Here is a 24,215-nt window from a genome sequence, read left to right on the forward strand (position 1 = left end):
TGTGCTTGTTAAACTGTGTGATTAGCAACCTATAAATCTATTTGGAAGGATCTAAGATATGTTGCCACCCATTTCCTTGACTGAGTGTATATCAGTACCAGTCTGGGACAGCTGATTAAACTGGAAAGCATCTTGCCTAGATCTTTCTCAAGCTGTAGACAGTGCCTGGTAACTTTATTTGTCATTACTTTAAGTTTGTAAAGGAGTATTTTACAATAGAATTCGTATTTGTTCATTTGTACAGCATAACAAGCATTAGCAGCTGTTTATTTTTTCCCTGTGTTCACTTACAGAGAGAATATGGCTTTAAAGAACAACAGGGGAGAAGTTCAACTTGCGTGTTTTCCAGTATGAAATGAGCTGCACAAAACCCAAAACCAAATACCACATCAGGCCTCACTGAATGATACAAGTGAGCCGTGGGCACCAATTGGATGTCCCAATCCAATTCGCCTGCTGCTCAGGGGCTGATGAATTCTGATAAGCTCCAGCTAGCAGGAAGAATCCTGTAAGCACTGCTGCTGCTACTGGTTGCCCAGAAACGTAGCTTTTAAAAAGTTTTCTGTCCATTTCTTGAGCCGCTTCCAGCGGTCCCTTTAAGGTCCACTGGTTTGACTGTTTAGGACCTGTTGCCTTTAGCACAGTGTAAGTTCCACTTATTTGTATTTCAATTGTGCTTTGGAGTCCTACAAGTTAGGACTCCAGTTTGCGAATGTAAGGCACCTAGCATCAGTTTCAGGTGGGCATCCTGGATATTGATAAGGTATCGGCTTTCATTGTCGCAACTCACTTGCTTCCAGGCTAGCTCGGGTGTGCAACATGGCCACCTAAAATGTGCAGACCCAGAAACCATTTTATGCCTAAAAAACAGGTGAAGGTAAGTTGAATTTCTCCCCCAACATGTCTCACATGTGTTTATAGGGTAATAAAACCCGAACAAGTTGCTTTTATAAAATTGTCGAAAATTAGCATGATATGTAGGTTAAAATTGAATAATGTATTAAAAATATTTGACAATGAATGATGGGTAATTAGTGGTTTTGTGCTAATAGCCTGACACTGCACATCCTATCAGATATATTTTCTGACCTCTTTTCACAGCTACAGAGATACATATAAGCTTATACAAGAGTCAGAGAGTTTCACTTGACTTACTTTCATCACAAAATAAATATGCAAAAGAGCCCATTACAGAGACTCAGGCTGGCCATTTATGTTTGTCCACAAAATCAGTTATTAAAACTATAGCAATACTTTTTATCCACTAATAGATGATGTGGAAAATATAACCTTAACCCATGTTAGCTCTGTTTCAGCAATAAAATCAACTTTGTTTTTAACAAATCATCTACTAAGCACAGTTAAGATATATTTGCATCCATTGGCCTAGTTGGGCCTTTATTTCAATGATCAAATGTTAAATTTCATCATCTTTCAACCTACATACTTGGAGAAGAGTGCTGTTTTTAAAAACTTAAGATTATTAATAATTTGCTGGTGACAGTAGCCAAACTCCATAATGTTCTCAATTCTGATATTAATTCTGAGAAGCTTTATGCTGGCAATTACCATATAAGCTAACCTTTGAACTTTCAAACAACAATTTTATTTAAAAAGTTGATTTATTCATAAGTAAATAGAATGTAGTGTGACTAAAGTGCAATGGTTCAAGAAGCAATTATTAGATTTATAAGCACAAAAGCCTCAGTGTTGCAGCTTGTAAGAGCTCAGCAGTTACTGTACCTTTCAAATCTAGTATGTAACCATATCTGTTTTAAAAGAGTGATTCATATTACTTCCAAAGCATGAGAAACTCTTTCTCGTCCCCACCACAGGAAACTTGAGCCTGAATTTAATGAGCTTCAATTGGAATGTGGCCTTTGAAAAGTACTACATTTGAAAAGTTGGAACATTAAATTTTGTAATGATGTAAAACATCTTCAATTTTTGACAGGACAATGGCACTTATTGTGCTTTATGGGTCCAGTGGTGATTCAAAGGTCACTTTTTTCTATGACTTCTCAGACAAGGGCAACAGTGAATGAAAATTAGATTACAAGTGTGGAACTGTTTTATCTATCAGTTTGGAAAGCAGCATGCTAATATAAAGACCAAAGAAGAAAGAGATATAGAGCAAACAAGCAACAAGAAGGTAAACAAATGTAAAGGAGATGAGTGAGCAAGATGGATGAAAGAATGTCCCTGCGTTTCTTACTTAAGTTAAACATTCATTTGTAGTGTATAGTAAATTAAATATCACATTGGACAAGATTTTTCCAAAAATGCACTGTCCAGCTTCACTGTCCCTTGCTTAATACAATTAATACATTTTGAAGAATTGATCTACTGTTGCTGCTTCAGTGTTTATCGGCTGTTTAGTGTTCAGTGTTCACTGTTCAGTGTTTATTGGCTATGAACTGATAAATGCATCGCTGGCAAGGCTAGTATTTGTTGCCTATCCCTAATTGCTCTTGAGAAGGTGGTGATAAGCCGCCTTCTTGAATTGCTGCAATTCCCCTGGTGTAGGCACACCCATAGTTCTGCAAAGAAGGGAGGACATGGAACATAAGAAATAGAAACAGGAGCATTTGGCCCCTCAACCCTACTCCACCATTCAATATAATCATGGCTGATGTGATGTGTGGCCTTAACTCCACTTTCATGCTTGTCCCCCATAACCTTGACTCCCTTATTAACAATTTGTCTAACTCAGCTTTGAATCTATTCAATGACCCTGCATCTACTGCTCGCCGAGGTAGAGAATTCTAAAGATTAATGATTCTCCGAGAGAAGAAATTCCCCCTCATCTCCAGGTTAAATGGGAGACCCCTTATTTTGAAACTGTGCCCCCTCATTCTAGATTGCCCCATGAAAGCTAACACTCTTTCAACACCTACCCTGTCAAGCCCCCTCAAAATCTTAACTGGTTCAATAATATTACCTCTCATTCTTCTAAACTCCAATGAATATAGGCCCAACCTGCTCAATCTTTTCTCATAATGCAGCTCATTCACCTCAAGAATCAACACAGTGAACCTTTTCTGAACTGCCTCCAATGCAAGTATATCCCTCCTTAAATAAGGAGACAAAATGGCATGTAGTACCCTCAGTGTGGTCTACCAACCCCCTATGCAATTGTAGCAAGACTTTGCTACTTTTATACTCCATCCCCCTTGCAATGAAGGCCAACATTCAATTTGCCTTCCTAATTATTTGCTTTACCTGCATACTAACTTTTTGTGATTCATGTATCAGGACACTCGGATCCCTCTGCAGTCTGTCTTTATTTAAATAATATTCTGATTTTCTATTCTTCCCACCAAAGTTTAGACAACCTCACGTTTTCCCACATTATACTCCATCTACCAAATTTTTGTCCACTCACTTAACCTATCTATATTCCTTTGCAGACTCTTTGTATCCTCCTTACAATTTGCTTTCCTACATATCTTTGCATCATCAGAAAATTTGGCTACAATACACTCTGTCCCTATATCCATGTCATTAATATGGATAGTAAATAGTTGAGGCCCCGAATAGTAGAGTTCCAGAATTTTGACACAGCGACAGTGAAGGAACGATGATATACTTCCAAGTCAGTATGATGATTGGCTTGGAGGGGACCTTGCAGGTAGTGGTGTTCCAATGCATCTGCTGCCCTTGTCCTTCTTGGTGGCTGAGGTCGCAGGTGTGGAAGGTGCTGTTGAAGAAAGGTTGGCGAGTTTCTGCAGTGCATCTTGTAGATGGTACATACTGCTGCCACTTTGTGCCAGTTAAAATTATTGTATTTAAAAAATATATGATATTAAAAAATAGCCAAAGCACCAGCAATACTGACCTCATACATGTCAAATGCAATAACTCAGCCTTCATCCCAGTTTGTGCCTTTTATATCAAACGTCAGCTTGGCTCAATTGGTAACACACACAGCTCTAATCAGAAGATTGTGTTCAAACTTCACGCTGGGACATGAGCATGTAATCTAGGCTGGCATATCATATAACAGTGAAAGAACACGATACTATCAGAGGTGCTGTTAGACTTTAAACTAAAGTGCCGTCTACCTGTTCCAGTGGCTTGTGTGGATGCAAAAAAATCCCATAGCATTATTCAAAGAAGAGCAGAACATTGTCCTGGCCAGCATTTCTTCCTTAATTAATAACGTGAAAATTACCAAAATGTCTCATTTCCTTATTTAATAAATGAAACACACTTTTCAGGAACAGTATTCAGGTTTCTGCATTTCAGTAATCGCACTTGGGTGGTGATGTGGTCTCTACTTAGGTCTTAAATCAACATTAAGTGTACAGTATAAGTGAGTAAGCCAACATTGTTGCAGTCTGTAAACATATGATTGTACTAAAAGCACATTGAATGCAAACCACGTCAAAAATAAGTTCATAAGGTAAAAGGTAATTGCAATGCCATTCATGTATAAATAACCGAAAGATGCCCAATAGTAGCTCTTTAAATGAGCAGCGATCAATCACATCCTCAGTCTATCCAAGGCCATTTTGTATAGTTCCATTCATGTGCTACAGTATGTGTTTATCAGTTCTGCCTTCTCCAAGTGGATACTCAACTCTCCCCTGCTCCTTGTTAGATTGCTACAAAGACAACACTAAAATTAGGGGTACAATATAAAGTGGCATTTGGTTATTCCTGGAGCTATTAGTGAATCAATTGTATCCCAGTGAATCAATCTCATTGTGTGATTTTTGTTTTCCCCTATTAACTATATTAAGCATTAGGCAATGGATCTTTGTAAGAGTTTGTAAGATGATTTTTAACACGAGCCATAATGCAAAATTTCCTATAAACTATAGTCAACAGACACTGCTATCCAATCAATGTAATGTCTCTGTGGTTCTTTGCTTCTAATTCAGCCGAATAAAGCTATGATTGAAAAAAGTTACAATCAGACTTTTAAGTGACTATTTTCTCAATTACTTGTAGTGTTTAACTGTAATGTAATAGAGTATATTTATTCCATTACAGAAAATGTTATTACATGTTCTTTTCCACCTAAGCATTCAATTAACTCACCTGGCGGTTTAGTCCTGGCAAATTTCGTTACAGAAAATGTTATTACATGTTCTTTTCCACCTAAGCATTCAATTAACTCACCTGGCAGTTTAGCCCTGGCAAATTTCAAAAATATTTGCTGTTTTTAACCTTATTTAATTCAAAGTGAAATATACCATTCATAACAAAAAGACTGACAACTCATGTAGTGTTTAACCAATTGTTTCCACAGTCAATTCTGATAGTTTAAATTTATTGCTATTAAAACACACATGCACTCTAAAGCTCATTGTAAATAGAGTAGTTGATTAAGTTGGAGAATCAAAACAGCTTATTAAACCTCTACGAGGTCGTTCCAAACCTAGCTGTTTGGAGGTTAGTTCCTGTACTGTGACATTAGATACTATATAAATTAGTGTATAATGTGTGCACAAGCTGGGAAATATCATTTTGTACTAAGAAAACACTTTAATCACAGCCCTGTTTTCTATTGTGAAGTCAGTCTCATCTCTAGCAGCACATTGTGTCAAAATAATGTTACACAATGAAGGATGATTTATTCTACTTTTATTTAAAGCAGACATTTATATACTGCATACAAGAGTTGCTTGAGTGTAATACAATAATTTTCTAACAAAGTCATAAAAGAACATTGCACATCAGCCTAATAGTTTGCTTCAGCACAATTCTGACAACTTAGTACTTGCTGACAGTATTTAGATTTTAACATTGTTTGCACATGAAGCATTGAAAATGCTTGGTTATCGTCAGTTGTGCTATGGAGTATGGGTGATTATGGAATAAACGTCTTCATCTGTGATTGCGGCTTGACTGACCTGCACTGTTTCTGCACTAAATAAAGATATAAAATTAGACCACTTGGCCATGCAAACAGTGCTCACCAGGATGTGGGACGTGCATCAGAAGAACAGCTGGATCTCAATATGATTGGTTTCTTCATTTCTTCTCAGCAAATAAGAGCCATAGTTTTGCTTACTACTTAACTAACAATCGGTGGCTGGAGAAATTCGACTCGGCCAAAAAAAGACGAGAGGGCAGTGCAGCAACTGCCCAGTGCCACCGGTTCATGATGACCTGTGGCCTGAGCCAAATTTGGGATTGGGCCTTATTTAAATGCCATAAATGAGCTGCCGGTGCCTAATGCCAAACATGTACCCTGTTTGCCATCAAGAGTGGTAAAATCAGACAGCTATCCCATTGTGGGGGTGGGGGAGGCGATCCAGAAAGGGATCATGTTGAGCATGTTGGCATTGTGCCAGAATTTTATTCTGGGCCCATAAGGAGCACCAATTTCTGACAGCCTTCAGGTCTTTTTGGGTGGTGTCCATTGATCCCTTGAAGAATTGCTCATTAGGCCTCTGAATATCTGCATTCCATCAGCTTCACCCAGCTGTAGCTGAATTTCACAGTTGAGCTCCTACACTCAGAAGGATCCTAATTTACATATATAAAGAGCCTAACACCTACATTCCCGGACAGCCAAAAGTTAGCGAGCCAATATGGGTCTGAGGCAATTGCACAAAATTCAGAGCTTTAACACCCATTTTCAGGCATAAATGGATGGCTGTAAGTTTAATTTCTCCTCTAGTGATACTTTCAGCATCATTTCACAATGATTCGGATAGGTTTTAAGCCAACACCATTTTAAAGATCTTATGTTGACAATTTATGATGGGCACTTTTTTGGACACATTATATTTTAAACATAGGAAACTGAGTCAAGCGGAGTGGAAGAGCTAAGGGGTGAACATTTATTACTTCAGACATGGTTAATCTACTATATTCAATAATTAAATCATAGTTAAACATCACCTTAATAATCACCATAAGAAAAACTCCCTAACTAAATTTCTTGGTGATGTACAAAATAAACAGATGTTACGTTTGCATACTGACAACATCCATTTACAAAAATATTTCGCAACGTTTCCTGAAGGAAGTTCATCCCAGTCACTGGGAAATTCATGCCAGTTTAAAATTGCATACCATTGACATGAATATAAACATTTTAAATGACATGTTATAGAGATGTTATTCCCTAAAACACACATTTTTATTTTGGTCTGGATAAAGATACAGCATGACCGTGTTAGGCCTGCTTGATCCCTTAGCCACAATACACCAACAATGAAAAGAAAATCAATAGCTTGTTACTGTTACCTGGCGTTACTTCTGAAGCTTTGTCAAAAAGATCTTCCTTTACTTATTCACTCACATTGCATCACACTATGAGGGGTAACTTAATGCAGTTGACAGGGGTTTTACCCGCCAGCTGGAGAGCTGGTGAGAGCCCCACATCACCTCCTTTCGGAAAGGCCCCTCCGAATTAAATGCCAATCAGGCACTTAAGTGGACAGTGGCGGGCCTTCCCTGAAATCAAGGAACCCTGGGGGAAGAAACCTTGCCCCCGAGAACTGCTGGGCAGTCAGGGGCCAGCAGCTGGGCATTGCAGGCAGTGCCAGTGGAAGTGGTGGCTGCTGCCGATAATGCACCAACAGAGGCTCTGGAGGGCCAAGGGTCCCCAGGCCACATGTGAGTGAGCGCAGGATCGGGGTCGTGGGGAAGGAGAGAGGATAGGGTCAGCAGTAAGTGTGGGGAGTGGCCCTGAGCAGGCCCCCCTTCCCACTTCAGTTCCCTCGACCAGGCACTAAGTGTCTGATAATGAGGGACCTCCTCCCTGGTAATCCGCAAGCAAACTCAACCGGGTTTACTTCTTGAGCTTCCCGCCTGGTGAGTTGCCCGCCTGCAGCTGGTTGAAAATCAGTGGTGGTGGGATGAGGCCCTTAAATAGGCATTAACTGCCCACACTGCCCTCTTAAAGGCCTCAATGGATGGTGGGGCGAGAGGGCCATTCACAAGCCTTCCTTGCCAGGACTTATTCGGGGCAGAGGCGGGAAGGCAATGGGATCCCCACCTGCCACCCTCCCACCTGATTAAATGCTCCCCCCACCTGTAAACATGCTTTGGGGGAGGGCATTAAATTCCTCCTTATATGTATTACTTATCCAATGGCAGCTGAAGAATCACCCGTGATAGCTTCTCTTCCCACTCCTGGCCATTACCTCTGGTGACCACCATGGATCTATAGATCTATACTCGGTCCCCTTCTATTTCTTATCTACATGCTGCTCCTTTATGGCATTATCCGAAAACACAGTATCAGTTTCCACATGTACGTTGATGACACCCAGATGTACCTCCCCATCACATCTTTCAACCCTCTCCACTGTTGCAGGTTGGTTGTCTGACATGCAGTAAAGGATGAGCAGGAATTTCCTCTACAATTTCCTGTTTCCTAGCCATCGACTCCGGCTCTCGCCCTTGAAACTGGATGAGGTTGACCGTACGCAACCTTGGTTCCTTTCTTTCTTTGCTTTCTTCCTTGGTGTTTTATCTAACCCTGAAATCAGCTTTCAACTACATATCTGCACCATCACTCAGATCTTCTATTACCATCTCCATAACATTGCCTGACTCTGCCCCTGCCTCAGCTCATCTGCTCCATTCCTTTGTTTCATCTAGACTCGATTACTCCAATGCACTCCTGGCCAACCTCTCATTCCCAAACTTCCATATATTTGAGTTCATCCAAAATCTGCTGCCCATGTCCTAACTTGTATTAAGTCCTGTATCCACCCATTACCCCCATGCTCACTGATCTATATTGGCTGCCAGTTAAGCAACACCTTGATTTTAGACTTTGCACTCTTATTTTCAAATCCCTCTATCATCTCTCCCCACCTTATCTCTGTAATCTTCTCTCACCTCGCAATATTCTAAGGTATTTATGCTCCTCTAATACTGGCCTCTTTTGTCTCCTCAATTTTAATCACTCCACTATTGGCTGCCTTACCTTCAGCTGCCGAGTTCCTAAGTTCTGGAATTTTCTCCCTACACCTCTTTGCTTCTCTACTTCTCTTTCCTCCTTTAAGATGCTGCTTAAGATCCACCTCTTGGACCTAACTTTTGGCCATCAGCCCTAATATCTCCTGAAATGCTTTGGTGCTAAATTTTGCTTTATAACGTCCCTATGAAGACCTTAGGGCACATGCTGATCTTATCTATCAGTTGGGGGCAAAGAGCATTGATTATTTCTAGCAAGACCTGTGGTCTATAACGAGGTCATTTAATGTTACTGTACCAGTTCAGGGTGAATCAAGAAGAAAAGTACAATTGCTTTTACTGGATATAATTTAACTGATTATAAATTTCAACTTGTCATAGACATTTCAGCATGGTGGGAGGCTATTTGGTCCAATGTGGCCCTTTTGTGCTTGTGAGGGAATAGATACTGGGCAGAATCGTCCCAAATTTGCCCTAAACGCGGTAGTGGATGTGAAAGAAGACATTTGTCCTGCCAGCCACGATGGCGGGTTTTCGCACTGTATTGTACCCTTCCCACCCCATAAATTATGCTGTCATGGGAAACAGGCTAAATCGCTGGCAGCCGGCCTCCGATTTGCCCGCCACTCCGTTACCTTGCCGCTTCCTCACACCGGGCACCATACTTAAACCGCAGCCACACGAACAGTTCTCAATGCTTGCAGCTCAGGATTGCTCTGGTGAAGTCATGGCCCCAAAAGCCAGGAAGATTACAGCACCCGAATTCAGTAACACATCTGGAACACCTTCTGAACACCAGGGAGGCCTGCCATGATATCCTCTACATCCCGCTCTGACTGCAGAAGGCCCATCAGTCTCACCACTCCAGTTTGGGAGGCGGTGGCAAAGGTGGTCAGTGCCAATGCTGCACACAAGAGGTCGGCCATCCGGTGCAGAAAGCAGATGAATGACCTCATCTGTGCCGCCAGGGTAAGTCAACCATCTCATCAAGCTCAACCCACCCCCACACACGCCCATCACATATTCACTGGCATCTCATTCACTGCCGGCTCAAGGGGCATCACCACTCACTCTCTCACACACACCCTCACATCTCCATCTGGCCTTATCTTCTCACCTGTTCATGGCTCCACTCAGCACACACGCACACCTGCCATCCTTCTCATTTGGTCTGGCATGCGCCTTGTTCACACTCTCTCCATCTGTCTTTATGCAGGACAAGATCGCACACAATCAATGGGAGAGGATCCAGATCGGGGGTGGAGGGCTGAACATCAAGGTCCTCATTCCGTTCGACAATTGCACGTTGGAGCTAACTGGAGAGGACATGGATCATTCCTGTGGCCACGGTGAGGTCGGCGGTGAACCACATCATCCCTCTCTCAACGCTACTCTGAGTCCACTGTTCTGCATTCTATGCACTGCCAAGCACTAGTAATGTCCACTTTCTGTCCTAGGCACATCTGACACGTCGCTCTCAGGCAACCTTGACCTTGACTCCAGCACTGAGAGCACCACGGATGAGGACACTGAGGGCAGCACGGTTGAAGACCCATCACGGCGCTCCACCTACACCCTCCACCAGCGCAGCAAGACACACCTCGGTGGGACCTAGATGTAGAGCAACCTTGGGATCACAATCTGGTGAGTACAGCACACAATCTGTTCCACAGCAGGCGGAGGCAGGGACATCCTTGGTCACTGGCACTCTGAGGACTGCTGGAGACAAGGAATTTGCTGAGTCTGAATCAGGTGATGAGCCGCTGGACTCGGTCCTCAATCAGTTGGTGGAGCTGCAAAGACAATCACGGGAACATCAGGAAGGGATGTCTGGCGCACTCCTCAGATTGCAAGGGATGATAGAGGACTCCGTCCGCATGTAGTCCAAGGTGATAGCTCTGGCATGCCGAAGCACTGGGGTCAACACTGGCCACCATGGAGACCTTGGTCCAGGACATTGGTCCTGCAGTACTGTGCAGGCTGAACTCCATCGTTGATGCCATACTTGAGTTCCAACAGTATCAACGTGAGGGGGGTGTAGGGCAGCTCGATCTCACTCCAGCTTCCCCTTCTCCTCACAGAGTCAGCCAGAGGCCCTCAGGCACCCATAGGGAGGAGGACCAGCAGCTCGACACCCCGGGGCCATCCACCCAGGTGACTCCGGGAATGTTGAGACGATCCAACTCCTTTTTCCTGTGACCCCCCACAGCTCCAGCTTCACAGGCCAAGGAGGGGGCAGCTGGCCCACAGCAGGGCACCCTAAATAGGTCGAGCCCTCTAGATCTTGGCCCTCCAGAGAATGCACGCTAAAGTCATCACAGACAGGGTGTCACAGTCAGCAGGCTGCCTCCACCTCCACTGTGGATGTTGTGGGAGCACCAGCACGTGGTGGCAGGGTTCGGGAGGTTAAGAAGATGTAGTTGCACAGCCTGGGCATGGGTGTTAATCATTTGTACATATTGTTCACTATTGTAAATAAACTCCCAAGAATGTCTCCCTGCCTATGTCTCCTTGTTATGATGAGCAGTGTTTTTGTCACTCAGATGTGAAACCTTGGTTCCTGCACAAGATAAAGGCAGGTGTCTCAGTCCAGGGCCTCTTCCCTGTGCAGTGTGTAACCTTCAGACCAAAGTGATGGTCCAGCTGCACACACCCAGGACACATTAGTGATGCCTGCACCTCGGTGGTGCTTGTCATTGCTGCCAGAGTGTCGTGGGCAGGGTCACAGAGTTCCGTCATTCTCTCTGTGTGCTCTCAGCACCTTTGAGGTGGGGCTGGCCTCCCATCTCTTCAGCATCTGTGACCAGTGACGCTGTGCTCCTGAAGTGGTCAGGTGCTGAAGGCTGCCATAGGATCAGATGCATTTAAAGTTTCACAGCAGCTTCTCCATGATATGACCCTGATCACAGAGCACAAGTGAGCTGCCCTCAGCCAGACAGGAGTCAGACATTCACAGAGACTATGTGAAGATCTATGGAGTGTCCTCACTGCATGTCATCATCATCCTCCTGGAATCTAGCGACTATTAGGGCCTCCGCTATTCTCCATGATATGAGCTTGAGCACTAAGGGTATGTGCGCTGTCCTCAGCCACACAGGAGTCAAAAGTTCACTGATGCAAGGTGAGGATGTCAGGACTGTCCTCTTGCATTACGTCATCATCGTCCACGAATCTTGCGGCTACCAGGGCCTCCTGAGCGCGCCTGCCCCGTCTGGCCAGTGCAATGGCCTCATCGCCGACATCCTTGCCTTCGAGGACCTCATCACCATCATCCCCTTCGGACATCCTCCTCAATGGAGGAGACGTACAGCTCTTCCATTTCCTCAACCAAGTCCTCCCTCAGTTGCAGCGCCAGGTTGTGTAGCGGGGAGCAAGCTGCAGTGATGCGCTACACCCTCTGGGGAGTGTATTGCAGTGCTCCACCAGACCTTCAAGGCACCAGCCACTGAACAATCACCAACTTCTCTTACAGTTCCTTCCAAACTACTCACTCCATGCACCTGCTTTCAATTCAGCACCTCCACATCCTAATTGCCTTTTGCTTCCTTACACCCTCAATTTCTGCACATTGAGCAGAAAGCCAGACATCTGCACTCTTTTTTGTAGGAAACATTCACTATCCTGTTCTCTCTCTATAGAATGAGACAGCACATAACAACAGGGAGAGGAGTAAGACCAGGGGAGGAACACCAAACATCACGATGCTGTTGGAGCTGGAGCAGCAGGAGCTCGAGATCCGTAGCTTAGCACAAGCTGACAGGATAGGATATTTCAAGGTTGGGAGCTCCTGTGATCAGGGTCTCTGACTATTATTCATACCCATGGTGACCTCTAAGAAACACACAAGCACACAGCTTCAAGTTGCATTATGATGCCTGTTGTCTATTACTATCCAGCACCTCAGTGACTTCCTATCTCATATTCAATTTCTGTTTCCACCAGATCCTTTTGAACAGCCAGTACCCCACTGATGAAGACACCTCAGCATAGGAGGCACTGTCAAGTACTCCTTCAATCCCAAGCAATCCCAGAGATTGAGGCCCCAGCTGTATTAGAGAGTGAGGAGAGGGGTTCTGCACATTGTTAAATACCCAACGCTCATGAACAGCAGCAGAAACAGTCTGAGAAATAGATCACCAGCAAAGCTCTCTCCCATCTTTGCTGAGAAGACCAAGGATATGCACATAATGGGACCCAAAAATAAGAAGAAAGCTGCTTGCTGCACGCAAGCACTTGTATGTGGTATTGGAAGGCCTACTAAGGAGTTTTCCACTTGTGTGGCGCAATTTCCCAACATCAGCACTCTGCAATCAACCTAAGAAAATGTGGCCTTTGCAACTTTGCTGGTAGGGTGAATGGCTGCCATGTCGACCCTGGGCTTAAACTTGTGAACCACCCTGGATTGACAATAATATCCAATTTGGATAGAAAATGGACAACAGCAGAGCTCTTGTCTTCTGCAATCTGATCTCCCACAGATACGTGGAAGCATTGAACCCCACGAGAGTGTCAGTGGTGCAGCACATGTTGCTCTTTCTGAAGATATTCGTATGCCTACTCCTTCAGAATCCCCTCATCTGATACCAATCAGTACTGTACAGCCAACCGGACCCGATCATCTCAGCAGCAGCTAAAGTGCTGAGGTCTGCAGCTGAGTTCCTTCTGGGTTGGGGAACTCGATCCATGAACATCTCAGGGATCCATACATGAGTAGCAGCAGGCCTTCCATTAGTTCAGCCAAAACCACTAGGGGAAAATCCCAGTAAGAGTAGTAGAGTTGGTAAACATTTTTTTAAAATCCCAATGGGTTGATCATTTGGATGACAGATTAATTCACTGCAATGTTGTGTTTGGAATTAAAATCAATATCTTTATCATATTTAGACCTTTGGTCTATAGTTAGTTTAGATTACAGCTTCTTAGTCTGTGTCGTCAGGACAGCATTAACATGGAGGTTAGCTGAATGGATTCAATCTTCTTTAATACAGTATCAAGCAAGCAGTGAAAGAGTAACAAGGACTGTTCATGCTGAGGGTCTTTTTCTGACTTTTAGGTAAGGAGATTAAGGAAGACACTAAAAATGTTGTTCTATCCACTGCAATGTTGGTTCTCTCACTGCAATAAATTGTGCATCCAATTTTTTGTGTGGTTATCTGTTGCCCTTATCCGATTCTTCCTCTTCTGAAGATATTCTTCACATTTCTGTGCCTCCTCCAAATCCGATCCTCTTTACATACAAACATACATGTGAATTAGGAGCAGGAGTAAGGCACTCAGCCCCTCAAGACTGCTCCGCTATTCAATAAGATCATGGCTGATCTGATTGTAACCTCAACCCCACATTCCTGCCTACCCCCAATAACCTTTCACCCCCTTGTTAATCAAGAATCTATCTAGCTCTGCCTTAAAAATATTCAGACTCTGCTTCCACCACCTATTGAGGAAGAGAGTTTCAAAGACTCACTGTCCTCTGAGAGAAAACATTTCCCCTCATCTGTCTTAAATGAGCGTCCCCTTATTTTTAAAGTGACCCCTAGTTCTAGATTCTCCCACAAGAGGAAACATCCACCCTGTCAAGACCCCTCAGGGTCTTAAAAGTTTCAATCAAGCCGCCTCTTACTCTTCTAAATTCGAACACATCTACATCTTTCCTTAAATAAGGAGACCATTACTGTACACAATACTCCAAATGTGGTCTCAATAGTGCTCTGCACAACAGAAGCATAACAGAAGCTCCCTACTTTTGTAATCAATTCCCCACGCAATAAATGATAACATTCTATTAGCTTTCCTAATTACCTGCTGTACCTGCATACTAGCCTTTTGTGATTCATGCACTAGGACACCCAGATCCCTCTGAATCTCAGAGCTCTGCAATCTCTAACCACTTAGATAATGCTTCTTTTTTATTCTTCCCGTCAAAATGAAAAATTTCACATTTTCCCACATCATACTCCATTTGCCAAATCTTTGCCCACTCACTTAACCTATCCATGTCACTTTGAAGGCTCCTTACATCCTCTTCACAATTTATTTTCTTACCTATCATTGTGTCGTCAGCAAATTTAGCAACCACCCCTTTGCTCCCTTCATCCAAGTCATTTATATAATTTGTAAAAGGTTGAGGCACCAGCACTGATCCCTGTGGCACACCACTCATCACACCCTGACAACCAGATAATTACCCATTTATGCCAAGTCTCTGCTTCCTGTCAGCTAGCCAATCTTCTATCCATGGCAGTATGTTACCCCTTTTGATGTGGTACTTTATCAAATGCCTTCTGGAAATCTAAGTACAGTACATCCACCAGTTCCCCTTTATCCGCAGCACATGTGACTCCTTTAAAGAACTCCAATAAATTGGTTAAACATGGGGCTGAATTTTCCCCCCATTTGGGGGGAAGTTTAATGGCGGGCACACACAGGCGCGCTTCCAATCGGCGCCCCCATTTGGGGGCACGGCACCATTTTTTGTGGGCGGGCCAATTAAGGCCTGCCCAGTGTGACGTCTACACAGAGGCGCTATGCACTCCCTGTGCGGACAGGGGGGAATCCCAAAATTGAGAGTGCGCTCTTTCGCGCATGCGCATGAAAGAGCACACTCATCTCCCTGAGGCTAAGTGCAGCCTCAGGGAGATCGGCTGTAAATGTCAAAAACCTAAAAATAGAAAAATAAAATTTCCCCTCATGTAACAATGTTATATGAGTTGGGACATGTCCATAATTTTTACAAAAACTGTATTAAAATTTTTTAAAAGCTATGTGAAACCTCATCCCGCCCGTAGATGAGGTTTCATGCTTTTTCTAGTTCGCGCCGGGGCTCCTAGCCTGCTCACCAACCTTAAGGTTGTATGGGCACATTCTTTAATTACTTAATTGCCTCTGTCAATGGCCTCAATTGGCCATTGATAGGTCGGCGGGCACACAGCTGATTTCGCTACACTCCCGCCTTCCTGAAAACTTAAATGTGGCGCAGTGACGTCGGGAAATGCCCCGATGTCACCGTGCGTCATTTCACGTGTCGGCGAGCGGGCCCCGCCCCCACTCGCTGATGCATAAAATCCTGCCCATGATTTCCCTTTCACAAAACCATGTTGACTCTGCTTGATTGTCTTGAATTTTTCTAAGTGCCCTGCCGTAACATCTTTACTAATAGCTTCTAACATTTTCCCTATGACAGATGTTATGCTAATTGGCCTGTAGTTTCCTGCTTTCTGCCTCCCTCCCTTTTTGAATAAAGGAGTTAAGTTTGCTATTTTCCAATCTAATGGAACCTTCCCCATATCTGGGGAATTTTGGAAAATTAAAACCAGTGCATCAAATATCTCACTAGTCACTTCTTTGAAGACCTTAGGGTGAAATCCATCCGGACCTGGGGATTTGTCAGCCCACAGCCTAAACGATTTGCTCAATACCACTTCCCTGGTGATTGTAATTTTCCCGAGTTCCTCCCTCCCTTCCATTGCCTGATTTATAGTTTTTTATGGGATGTTACTTGTGTTCTCTATAGTGAAGACTGAAGCAAAATACCTGTTTAATTCATCTGCCGTTTCCCTACTTTCCATTATCTATTCCCCAGACACGCTCTCTACAGGACCGACGCTCACTTTGTTAACTCTTTTCTTATTTAAATAGCGATAGAAACTCTTACTATCCATCTTTATATTATTAGCTAGCTTTCAATCTTACTCTAATTTTTTCTTCCTTATTAATTTTTTTGCCATTCTTTGGTGTTTTTTATATTCTTTCCAGTCTTCTGACCTACCACAGTCTTTGCACAATTATATGCTTTTTCTTTAAGTTTGATGCTGTCTTTAACTTTTTTAGTTAACCACGGATGGTGGCCCTCACCTTGGAATTTTTCTTTCTCATTGGAATGTATATATTCTGTGTATTCTGAAATATCCCTTTAAATGTCTGCCACTGAACCTCCATTGACCTATCCTTCAACCTCATTTGCCATTCACTTTAGCTAGCTCTGCTTTCATGCCCTCACAACTGCCCTTATTTAAGTTTAAAATACTAGCCTTGGACACACTCGCTTCTTCCTCAAAATGAATGTAAAATTCAATCATGTTATGATCGCTGCTACCTAGGGGTGCCTTCATGAAAAGGTTATCAATTAATCCTATCTCGTTGCTCAATACCAGGTCTAGTATAACCTGCTCTCTGGTTGGCTCCAGTACGTGCTGTTCCAAGAAACTATCCCAAAAACATTCTAAGAATTTCTCATCTGCGCTAGCTTTGCCCATCTGATTTTTTCCAGACTATATGTAGATTAAAATCCCCAATGATTATTTCTATACATTTCTGACAAGCTCCCATTGTTTGCAATGCAGAAGGCATTGAAGGCAGAAAACTACAATAATGTGTCCCACGTTGCCTGGCCCATACTGTGGGGATCCTTTGGAGCGTTCAAGGTGCCTGATGTTTGCTTCAAAATGCCAATGGTAGGCTTTATAATGTTACTGGTAGTCCCTTGGTTCTTCTTATACCGGTGATGTTAAAATGTGATAGCGATGCAGGGAGCTCACAATAACCTTGTCCTCTAGCAGCCATTCTTTGATGTTTCTGGATGGATGGAAAAGTGAGTGTTGCAGAATTAAGGCAGTTTGGCAGTTCCCAGCAAAACTATTGCAGACTTGTGTTAACGCTCAGTTATGGTCATGCACCTGTTAAACTTTAATTGAGTGGACTTCCCGTTCAGATATGATGCTTGCTTGTTCTCTGGTATCCTGACAGTTATATGAGTGTAGTCTATTGTGCCCTAGGCACAAGGAAACCCAAAGGCTGATTCAAATCCACAGTTCTCTCATTCTGGCCATTGACAACCATCACAAAGTTTTGCGCTGGCAAGAAAGACATTGATGACCCACTTGGTGACCTGTTTCCCCACCACCAAAGTTAAACTGACTGGTTTGTAGTTGCTGAGCTTATCTTTACACCCTTTATTGAACAAGGGTTTAACATTTGCAATTCTCCAGTATTCTGGCACTGCCCCTGAATCTAAGAAAGACTGGAAAATTGTGGCCAGTGCCTTTGCAATTTCTATTCTCGGTCCCTAATCAGCCCCACTTCTCCTTGTACTACCATTTTGCTATTTATGTGGCTATAGAAGACTTTGGGATTCCCTTTTATGTTAGCTGCCAGACTCTTTTCATACTCTCTCTTTGCTTTGCTTATTTTTTTTTTGATTTAGCTCTGAACCTTCTATTTTCAGCCTAGTTGTCAGTTGTATTATCCACCTGACACCTGTCATTAACACACTTTTTCTTCTTTACCTTATCTCTATCTCTCTCATCATCCAGGAAGTTCTGCATTTGTGGGAATATACCTTGATTGTGCCTGAACTATCTCTTATTTAAAGGTAGCCCTTTGTTCAGTTACCATTTTTTTCTGCCAATATTTGACTCCAATTTATCTGGCCCAGGCCCATTCTTACCCCACTGAAGTTGGCTTTCCCCTAACTAGTTATTCTTACTCTGGATTGTTCTTTATCCTTTTCCATAGCCAACCTAAACCTTATGGTACAATGATCACTGTCCCCTGAATGTACTCCGACTGACAGTTGATCCGCTTGGCTCACTTTAATCCCAAGGACAAGGTCTAGCAGTGCCTCCTTTCTTGTTGGACTGGAAACATACTGCTGTAGAAAATTTTCCTGAACACGCTAGGAATTCTTGGCCCTTTCTGCCATTTACACCACTACTATCCCAGTCCATATTTAGATACTTAAAGTCTTCATTATAACTACTCTATAATTCTTGCATTTCTCTGTAATTTCCTTGCAAGTTTGTTCTTCGACATCTTCCCTACTAGTTGGTGGCCTCTTGGCTATGCTGAGCGATATAATTGCAGCATTTTTGTTCCCTAGCTCTATCCAGATAGATTGTCTTTGACCCGTCGAGGACATTGTCTCTCTCCAGTACTGCAATGGTCTCCTTAATCAATACCACCGCCCCTCCCCATTTTCTTCCTTTCCTATTTATCCTGTGCACCTTGTATCTGTTAATATTTAATCCCCAGGCCTGCCCTTCATATTTCCACATGGCAATCTGTACCGGTAACTCAAAAATCTTATTGACCACACTTGATGCATTCATATACATGCCCTGTAACCCTGATTTAGGCTTTATTAATTTGTCCGGTACTCTGAACCCACCTAATAACTTTATTTCCTACTCTCATGCTATTTATCTTTCCCAATATTCTATGCACTTTGGTATTCCTTTTTGATTTAATATAAGCTTTTAAAATATGGTAATGAGAACATAATGAAATTTAAAATAGATAAACCTCCATGACCCTCATGGCCCAGGACATGAAAGAAATAGGTGAGCTAATTGCAGATGCGTTAGTCATAATTTTCCAAAGCTCTCTTGATTGAGGAATTGTGCCTTTGATTTGGAAAACTGCAAATATTGATTTTAGCAACTTACCCGCACTGTTTCCACCAGGCAGGTCATGTTAAAATTGGGGCCTTGATTTTTCAGGTTCTTTGTGCATGCTTTATTTTAAGAATTATTGGGATAGCATTGGCACCGGACAAAATAATTCAAAAGCCGATCTAACTGTTGCAGAAACTGTCCTGCAATTTAAACAGGATGGGCTGTGCATCAGAGGACCAGGAATCAATGCAGGATCAATTTTCAGGAAACAGTTCTCCAGTACAAAAACAATGTTTATGATCCCGCATTGTATAAGTGCAGTGCACCAGTGAACTTACAACCTTTGGTCTGGTAGTCTGTTCTATTAATCAGCCACTAACTAGCCCCAGTCATGTTACAAAAGATTCCAAATTTGTTAATAGGTTGCTTGTAAAATATCAGAATACTGTTCTTCCAAAGCACACATGTTAATGCTATTCCTGGTATGGGGCTTAACTTTCAGGCACAGCCTCTAAGTAAACTTTTACCTAATTTAAAAGGACAAGAAGTTTTATTAACAGGTTTCTGTGCTGAAGATCATGTCATTAAAGCACATTCTTTATATTTTGTTTTAGGAGAGCAACCTCCAAGTACCTGTCTTCTGCTTTTATACTCAGCTGAACAGCTGGTGTCTTAGACTTGCTCAGACCTGCTTTTACACAGTGACCCACAGAGAGCAAACATGCAGGTCTGGTTCCCTGCATTTACATAACTAATACACACTTTCTTATCCTAACAACAGATCATAGACCCACATTGTCATGGGCCTGTCGTGTCATTGCTTCTTGGAACCTGGATTTGTTTGCACTATGAGTCCAGCTGAAAGATATCTTACAATTAGCTGTACTGCTTTAATGTAAACGTATGTAAATATCAATTATTGTTATTGATCAGTGCAGGATCAATGGATGTGATTGGACCACTTTTGATTGTTTGCAAAATTATATTTGTGCAAAAAATCAGTTTGGTCTAAGGAAATAGGTACCACAGTTGTTACCAGGCAATTGATTTCTCTTTCTTAGGGTCTGATTCTGAACTTTAACTACAGGAGACATTGCCAGTGTAAGCATTTCAGCTGAGAAGATAACTTGATTCCTATCTCTTCCATTTAGAAGAAAATCTTATACAATAATTGCAATTTTTATTTTTGCATCTTCTTTACATATTGGGCAAAACTGAAGACAAATGCTCTCACCACAATTATTTTTATTATGCTAATATTAATTAGACTCAATATGAAAAAAGTCAGCAACTTTTTGAAACTTGACAGATTTTCAGAAGATGTTTGTCGTTACTTGAAACAAATCACAATTAGATAACGCGTTGTCAAAGCTTCGTATTGTGTTTGTTGACAGCCGTGCTAAAAATTACAATAACAGCACAGCACTTTGTGCATTTTGTGCTTGTTCTTTTGTCACCAGTAAATGCTGGCATATGAAGACCTTCTTCTGAATTTTGCCACATGCAAATCCCGTCATTATGTCGATGTAAGTGTAATCGAATCATAACAATGATCCAAAGGTGTAGTGAAGTTTTAGCATTGATGAATTTGCTTTCACACCAGGCGTGGTATCATGAAAAACAAATCATGCTGCACAAAATTCAAACACTGCAGACGCCTTCTTTCTCATTATTTCCTGACATTAATTCGTTAACCATTTTATTTCTAAAAATAATAACAAAAGCATACTATGAAAGAAACACATGCTCGCTACATGTAATATCATTTCCCAAAGGTTGTCACCCCAAATACACCCTGTCAGCAAAGCCTGACCATGCCAATATCCTGTTGATTAAAATTATAATGGCAGTATTTATATAGGATTTAAGGTAATACAAGATTGGGCTTAAGCTAACAATGAGCCTATGGAAGGAGCTGTATCAGTGCTTTAGGCACAGGAGCCCACTGTACCTACTTGAACTTTGACTATATGTGATCTGCACTCTTTGCAGCCTACCAGTTCACTTGTTTTCATACTTGAATTACAAAAATGGTTAGTGAAAAAACGAGCACCCAGCACAATTACTCCAGAGTCTCATTTCATTTCTAACTAGTAAGAGTCCAGTGTGAGAGTTAAATCTTATTTTTCAGCAGAGGGCTTTAATCATAACTTGATATTGTGTGCTCTGTGATATATAGGGCAGCATTTGTGCCTTTTTTTTAATTCACGGCATGTGGATGTCGCTGGCAAGGCCAGCATTTACTGTTCATTTCTTACTGCCCTTGAGAAGGCATTGCCAAGCCACCTTCTCAAATACAGTCACATTGCTGTAGATCTGGAGTCACATATAGATCAGACTGAATAAGAATGGCAGATTTCCTTTGCTAAAGGAATGGAAAGGAAAAACATTAGTGAAGATGATTTTTTACAACAATCTGGTAGTCTGATAGTCACCAATACTAATAACAGCTTTTTAGTCCAGATTTTATTTAATTAATTGAATTTAAATTCCCCAACTGCCATGGTGGGATTTGAACTTGTGTATCTGGATCATTAGTCCAGGCCTCTGGATTAGTAATCTGGAAGCATAATCACTATGCCACCATACCTCTAAGTGTTTGAGGTGTACAATTGATTTTGCTTTTGTCCAAAAATGCAGGTAGATCTTTGGTAATAGTTTTCTGAGATTGCATGCTGCTTTGAACACTCAAGGTGATAGCAAGAGCAATAGGATTCTGTGCTTAAATGCAGGGATGCCATGAGTTCAAAGCAAGATCTGGTTCTTTTGTCACAGTACTGGAGTGTTTAGTGTCAGTTCCTGAGCACACAATAATGAAACTGAGTAAATGGCAGTCATACTGGAAATTGTACCTTACTTCACCAGAGCTAGTGACGAAATAGCCACAGTGACATAGTGATCAGAAGAAACATACCAGAAATCATTTGTTAGAGTAAACCAACAAATTTTCTACATGGAAATAATTTGATGGCTTTGTTAGTGAAAATCACTGGTGGCCGAAAAAAAGCTGAATTTCTGTCTTATAACTTTTTGTTTAATTATAAGATTTGGAAACAGCTGCTCTGTTGTTTGTGACTATTTAAGGGTGTAACCAGGGCAAAGAATGTACCCTTGATAAATATATATCGTGTATCTCTTTCCCAGTTTTAAAAATTCACAAATTAGCATTAACATTGAACTGTGTTGCAGAATCAGTCATTGATTTCTGCTTTAGTGATTGGCCTGAATTATTAACTGAAAAAGCAAAGGGACCCAGCCGCTTCGCAGTATTATCAAAGCAAATCGACATGTGGTGACAGTTTCCACAATTTGCAAACTGCATGGTAACTGTGAGCATTTACGATTATTGTTATTAAAGTTAAATTCTCTTTTATTTTTCTCCCTGAGCCTTCGCCCAAGTCTTTTTGGGCCAGCTACAGCAAAGCACAGGTAGACAATCTGCTTCCAGTGCCTCACCAGCGCTGCTCATGGCAACCTCAAGGAGGTGTGTGTTTGTGTGTGTATGAGAACAGGCTAGGGGGTTGATGTTGAGAGGTAGGGCAGGGGTGGGGGTTGAAGAGATCTGTTGACTCGCCCCACGTGCTGAACTACCTCACAGGTGCTCATTGTTCTCATGAACCATCACAATTGAAAATGTTGAATCTGTGGTGTTCTGGGGATTGAGCCTGTACCCCACCTCTACACTGGAACTGTGTGCTCCTGCTGTCACATTGCTGCATCACAATGAAAATTGTGTTATTAAAACTATTTCCCATGGCCTTTAAGATATCATTGCTCTATTGGTATGAGAAGTTTTTAAAATAAAACTAATTACAGGGCAAAATATTTATAACATTAAAACACCAGCTCCATGCGGCTGCATTGTTTATTTAACATCCCTCTGTTCCAATTTCCCACTGATTTTTTTCCCTCTATCTCTGCTCTCCTGAAGGTGATGACACACCTTTATATTTGATAGGGTAGGCAGATCAGCTACCTTGTGCAATTGTTGATTCTTTGCATATGAGCCCAGACGGTGAGTGTCAGCAAGCTGCTCTAACCCAGACGACCTAGCATGGCCAAGTCTCTCTGTCCTTACCCAATCACTTGCCAGCAGAGGTCATAGGAAAGCAGGCAAGAGCAGAAGCCCCTCGCTGCTATGATCATCACCCCACCCTGGGATGCTGAAGCCCATTGTCACAACTTTTCTGCTGTTGCAGTTGAGATCAGTGAACTCAGAAACAAGATCATGTGTGGAACCTGGAACCTTTCTGAAGTTACAGTTTGTTTTTTTTGTTTGAGATGCAATTTATTTTCCCCCTTGATGCGTTACTTTTTGGAACTTGTTTTGCTGCAAACACAAAGCTTTAATACAAGAGAACAGAACAACCATGCAGGTTAGTAAAACTAGTCTAATGCATAAAGCATTTAGACCATCTGATATGCCATGCTCTAATTAAATCATATGGCTGTTAAGAGCAGGATACCAACAGCTGTGCCTCAGTAATATTTTTACAGAATTAGCTGTGTATAATATGTAAAATGATATGCTTTAAGAACAGTCATCGTAAACAGCAAGCTAAGAAATGGATCACATGCTGGAAATGGATCCTATCTCTTAGGTTTGAAATCCATATTGAGAACACAGATTTTTTTTTTAAATTGTGGTAATTTTCTTAACAGTGAAATGTTTTGAATCAAGAGATCTTGAACTGACCAGAAATTGTTTTTAGATCTCGCTGTTAAATTGAAATAGGATTCATTTAAAAGCATGACTTAAGTGTAGAAAAGCACCTTGCTTCATTACCAAATCTGAACAGGCACCATTTTACATACATATCACAATAACCTTTCAGCAAATTAAGATTTTTTTATTGTTCTGTGGAACTGGTCCCAAACAGTAACAGCACCACCTAATGGACTGCTGAGCAAATTGCTCCTGAAATATTTAATTCCTTG

General features: G+C 42.0%; 1 protein-coding gene across 7 annotated transcripts in view; it reads left to right on the forward strand.

Annotated features, from left to right (window-relative positions):
* The window catches only part of znf536 (zinc finger protein 536), a 559,031-nt gene that overhangs the window by 465,980 nt on the left and 68,836 nt on the right, over positions 1-24,215 (forward strand). The window contains exon 7 of one of the 7 annotated variants that reach the window (XM_078544387.1): positions 12,832-13,554. The exons of the other annotated variants lie outside the window; for them this stretch is intronic. Coding sequence (XP_078400513.1) covers positions 12,832-12,860 — 29 coding nt within the window. The 3' untranslated portion in view covers positions 12,861-13,554. Of the gene's footprint in view, positions 1-12,831; positions 13,555-24,215 lie in introns of those variants that run through there. 7 annotated transcript variants of the gene reach the window in all.

Source organism: Cetorhinus maximus, chromosome 6 (genome assembly GCF_964194155.1).
Source record: "Cetorhinus maximus chromosome 6, sCetMax3.hap1.1, whole genome shotgun sequence".
Lineage (NCBI taxonomy): Eukaryota > Metazoa > Chordata > Chondrichthyes > Lamniformes > Cetorhinidae > Cetorhinus > Cetorhinus maximus.